Source organism: Otolemur garnettii, unplaced genomic scaffold (assembly GCF_000181295.1).
Source record: "Otolemur garnettii isolate 467f Iridium unplaced genomic scaffold, OtoGar3 scaffold00125, whole genome shotgun sequence".
Classification (NCBI taxonomy): Eukaryota; Metazoa; Chordata; class Mammalia; order Primates; family Galagidae; genus Otolemur; species Otolemur garnettii.
This window is the reverse complement of record NW_003852520.1, coordinates 5,987,194-5,991,810: the sequence shown is the minus strand read 5'-3', so window position 1 is coordinate 5,991,810 and position 4,617 is coordinate 5,987,194. Positions and strand designations below refer to the sequence as shown.

The 4,617-nt window shown below is 39.8% G+C and overlaps 1 protein-coding gene and 1 non-coding gene across 4 annotated transcripts in view; one reads left to right on the top strand and one right to left on the bottom strand.

The window, feature by feature from the left end:
• Nucleotides 1–4,617, top strand: part of NOX1 (NADPH oxidase 1) — a 29,385-nt gene that overhangs the window by 3,029 nt on the left and 21,739 nt on the right. For all 3 annotated transcript variants that reach the window (XM_012810090.1, XM_003797838.1, XM_003797837.1), the window contains exon 2: nucleotides 4,132–4,227. In XM_012810090.1, the coding sequence (XP_012665544.1) occupies nucleotides 4,132–4,227 (96 nt within the window). The remainder of the gene's footprint in view (nucleotides 1–4,131; nucleotides 4,228–4,617) is intronic.
• Nucleotides 1,821–1,926, bottom strand: LOC111727812. The gene has a single exon (XR_002775271.1). It is a non-coding gene; the product is annotated as a U6 spliceosomal RNA (small nuclear RNA).

Genomic DNA, 4,617 nt, shown 5'->3' with positions numbered 1-4,617 from the left:
AGCCATCATTGTTGTTTGGCGGGTCCGGGCTGGGGATTCGAACCCGCCACCTTAGGTGTACGTGGCTGGCGCCTTAGCCGGCCGAGCTATAGGCGCCGAGCCAGGAGGTTAAGTCTTGAACTGGAATGTTGTAATAGGTCACTGAGGTATGCTGATTATTTGGAATAGAGGCTGTGTTGTCTTTGCTTTGAATTTTTATATATAAAACTGTAATTTTGGAAATGGAAGAACAGAACAGTCCTGAAGAAGCTACTCTCACTGTTCTCCAGAATCCTGGTCTTCTGACAAAGTTTGGTGGACCTATCCCCATCTCTGCATATTGGGGATATCTGCAAAGTGACAGGTGGCAGGACCCTTTTCGTCTGGTAACACATTCATAGTGGAGGAAATGACATCCAAGATGAGGAATAGAATTCTTTTCTCTTAGATGTGACCATATTTCATCATTTACTTTGTCTCCAATTCATGATGGACTGACGCAGAGTCCTTTACCCAGTGTAGCTCTTGTTAGGGTGGAAAGCTCAGTAAGTTCTGTGTGGGATAAGAAAAGAAATTCTCTAGGCCAAGACTATGGTATAAAAATTTAGACTTTATATTTAAGAAGGAGAGAAGAGAGGGAGTGAGAGAAGGAAAAGAGGGGGAAAGAGAGCAGGAAGAAAAGAGCAGGGAAATGGCCTGGCATTCCAAAGAAAGTAAGAAAAAAAGACAGAATGCCTGTCCTGAGGTCTGGTGGGGAGCTGAATTTGAGGGGGACAAAAAGGTAATTGCAGCCAAATCTACAAGGTATTGTGAAAACTGGCCCACCCTGTTTCCTTGGCTAGGGTGAAGACATATCCCACTGTCCTGGACATTCAGGAACTACTTTAAGCTTACAGGAACAAATTATAAAAGACAAAGGAGCTCATAAATATAGATAGAATAAGCTACATTTCCTTTTGATCTGCAGGGGCTCCTCAATGGCTTATGAAAACAAAAATCCGTGTGTGTGTGTGTGTGTGTGTGTGTGCGTGTGTGTGTGTGTGTCTGCTAGCAAGAGAAAGAAAGCAGGCAGCCAGATAGATTTTTAGTCCTTACTGAAAAACTATTAGCTCATAATTTTTCTGTTATTTTACTATAAAGACCAACCATCCTTACACCTCTGTGATCCAGAAACATTTCTGCTCCCTCCAAATAAGCTTCTCTTTTCTGTCTTCAAAATTCTTGAGCTATCTGTGGCTTTCAACGCTTCTGTTTTCATTGGAGTCAAAAACACTTCACTTCTCTGGAAGATACCCAACTCTGGAAAGGTATTTGAGCAAAAGAGGCAGGAATAAACGGATTGGTAAAGCCAGTTTGATAGTAATGCAACTCTGTAGCCAGCATATATTTTCTTTGACTTGCACTAAACATTACATTAATCACTTTTTTCATTAATTATTTTTATTAAATCATAACTCTTTGTACATTGATACATTTATGGGGTTCAGAGTACTGCTTCAATATACAGTGTGAAATGTTTACATTAAACTAAGTAACACATCCATCACAATTATACTCATTTCCTAATAGTTTTGAAATGTACCACTGCATCATGCACATTAGGTGAGGTCCCCCCAAATACCCTCCCTCCTCCCATATCCCCCTCCCCTCTCCCCTCTCTCTTCTTCCCTTCTACTTTCTGGACTATAGTTATGTTTTGCCATTCGAATGAGTGTGTAGGTCAGTATATATTGATTTCATAGTAGTACTGAGTACATTGGATACCTTTTTTCCCCATTATTGAGATACTTTACTAAGAAGAATATGTTCCAGCTCCATCTAGGTAAACATAAAGGATGTGAACAAATATGGAACGGTTCATGAATTTGCATGTCATTGTGCGCAGGGGCCATGCTAATCTTTTCTGTATCGTTCCAATTTTAGTATATGTGCTGCCAAAGCAAGCACTACAGTAATCACTTTACATATATTATCTCTTGTAAGCCTTACAACATTGCTATGAGGTAGATACTTTTATTATCATTTAAAAGTGAGGAAATAGAGGTTCAGAGATGTTAAATCACATATCTGTGTAAGATTGCAGAGCTAGTAAGTGGTGGCACTACAACTTGAGCCCAAGGAGTTTGACTCTAACATCAGACTTTAAATACTGTGTTACCAGATAAAGAGAGTCCCGCTGCCTCCTGTCAGTGTCAGCCAATATGCAGAGATGGGGATAAGCCCACCGAACTTTATTTGTCAGAAGGCCAGAATTCTGGAGAACGGTTGAGAGTAGCTTTGCCAAGACTGTTCTGTTCTTCCATTTCCAAAATTATAGTTTTATACATAAACGTTCGAAGCAAAGACCATACCTCAGTGACCTATTATGACATTCCAGTTTAAGAGTTAATCTCCTAAATCAATCCACCTAAACTTCTCAAGATAGGCATCTTTAGCTAAATTTAGAAAACTGTAAGAATGGGGGACAGGGGGTCAGGCAGGACCTAAACTGACCACCCCAGCTGTGTCATGTCTATCCTAGCCTGACAGGCTCCATCTTGTTCTCACTGCATGTGCTTTCAACTACGCTATGCTACTGGAGGTATGTGAATGGTCCAGATCTAGGGAATATGAATGGGCCATGTCTTAGGCTAAAGGCCCTTTACCTGTGGGTTGAGACAGTTCTGACCTATCCCAGGGCAAAGAATATCTCCTAGAGCAGTGATTTTTGAACCAATGTGCCACAGCATACTGGTGTGCCATGAGAGAATTTAGGTGTGTCACAAAAATTTTTAAATATCATTAATTAAATTATTTTCGAAAGAAGTTCAAAAGTGTAGTAGGTATATTCTTTCTTATACTCTTTTTTTTTTTTGATCAACATAATTTAAGTGTGCTGTAGAAGTTTAACTATAGGTTGAAGTGTGTTGTGAGATAATGAAAGTTGAAAAACACTGTCCTAGAGGCATCTCAATGCCCTGGAGACCTATTGAATTATAAGCTGGTACCTCCAAAAATGGGTCAGAGCCCATTTGGGTAGTCTCCAAGGCAGTGGGCAGTGGGTTCAAAGTTTCCCTCTTAGCCAATACAGGGACAGAGCTTGAGATAGCCAAAAACAGTGTTAGAAGCTCAAACAAGTCAAAAACAATAGGTTAGTTTGAAAAAAGACTCACAAGTTAAAAACAAGAAACTGTGTCAGGGTATAATAAAATTAAATTAAAGAGGCAAGCCCATCTGGAATGGTTTAGTCTTTTTCAGATGGGTATTGTTATAGCTGCTAAATTTATTCTTTGTTTCTTCAGAAATTTATTTATTCACTTATAGGTACAATAGTCCAAACGTTGTAGTCCAGGAATTGACAAATATATCTGTAAAAAGCTAGATAGTACATATTTTAGGCTTTTCAAGCCATATGATCTCTGTCCCAACTGCTCAACTCTGCTATTGTATCATGAAAACAGCCACAAACAATGCAGAAATGAGTAGGTGTGGCTAAGTTCTAATACAACTTTATGGCCCCTGAAATTTGAATTTCATATAATTTTCATGTCATGAAATATTCTTCTTCTTTTGATTTTCCCAACAATTAAAAAATGTAAATACGAAAAAAAGTATAAAAACGATTTTTAAGCTTCCAGGCCATGCAAAATTGGTAGTAAGCCAGATCTGGTCCATGGGCCTTAGTTTGCTGACCCTGCTCATTAGTGTCCAATGTATATCTCAAAGTACTAATTCACTCTGAAAGCAAGTTAGATACTGGCAGGATGGTACTCTGTTTAAAATGAAACAAATGTGGCTCAAGTGGCTGAAGTGCTAGCTACAGACCCCTGAGTTGACGGGTTCAAATCCAGCCCGGGCCCACCAAACAACAATGACAGCTGCAACCAAAAAATAGCCGGGCGTTGTGGTGGGTGCTGGTGGTCCCAGCTACTTGGGAGGCTGAGGCAGGAGACTCGCTTGAGCCTAGGAGTTGGAGGTTGCTGTGAGCTGTGATGCCACGGCACACTACCCAGGATGATGGCATGAGGCTGTCTCAGAAAAAAAGAATGTTAAAATGAAAACAAATAAACACAAAATAGCCCCAATGGTGGCAACTATTTCCTATTATCCCTTGTCTACTACTTTCCATACCCAAATTCTACTTTATTCCTTGCTTGTTTTTTCTTCCTGCAGGCTGTTTGGTTGGGGTTGAATGCTTTCCTGTTTGTAGACACCTTCCTAAAATATGAGAAGGCCGACAAGTACTACTACACAAGAGAAATCCTTGGAGTGAGTATTACAGTTATGATGTGGAAAACCTGTATTTTTTCTAATCTCTAATTCCAGCTCCTTTGTAATCCAATGCCCTGATTTCTTCTAGGGCTAGGGTGGCTAGAAAAAGGGACAGGATTTTTTTCAGGTAAATGACAAGTCATTTTTTTCATCTAAGTACACTTCAAATATTGCATGGAATATAGGTATACTAAAATATTCATTTTTTAAAATTGTAAATTCAAATTTAACTTTTTACTAAACTGACAACCCTACCTATCTTGAGCACACTCCTGAGACCCAAAAAGGAAAACATACAATAAAGAAAACTGGGCTCGGTGCCTGTGGCTCAAGTGGCTAAGGCACCAGCCACATACACCTAAGGTGGCGGGTTCGAATCCAGCCTGG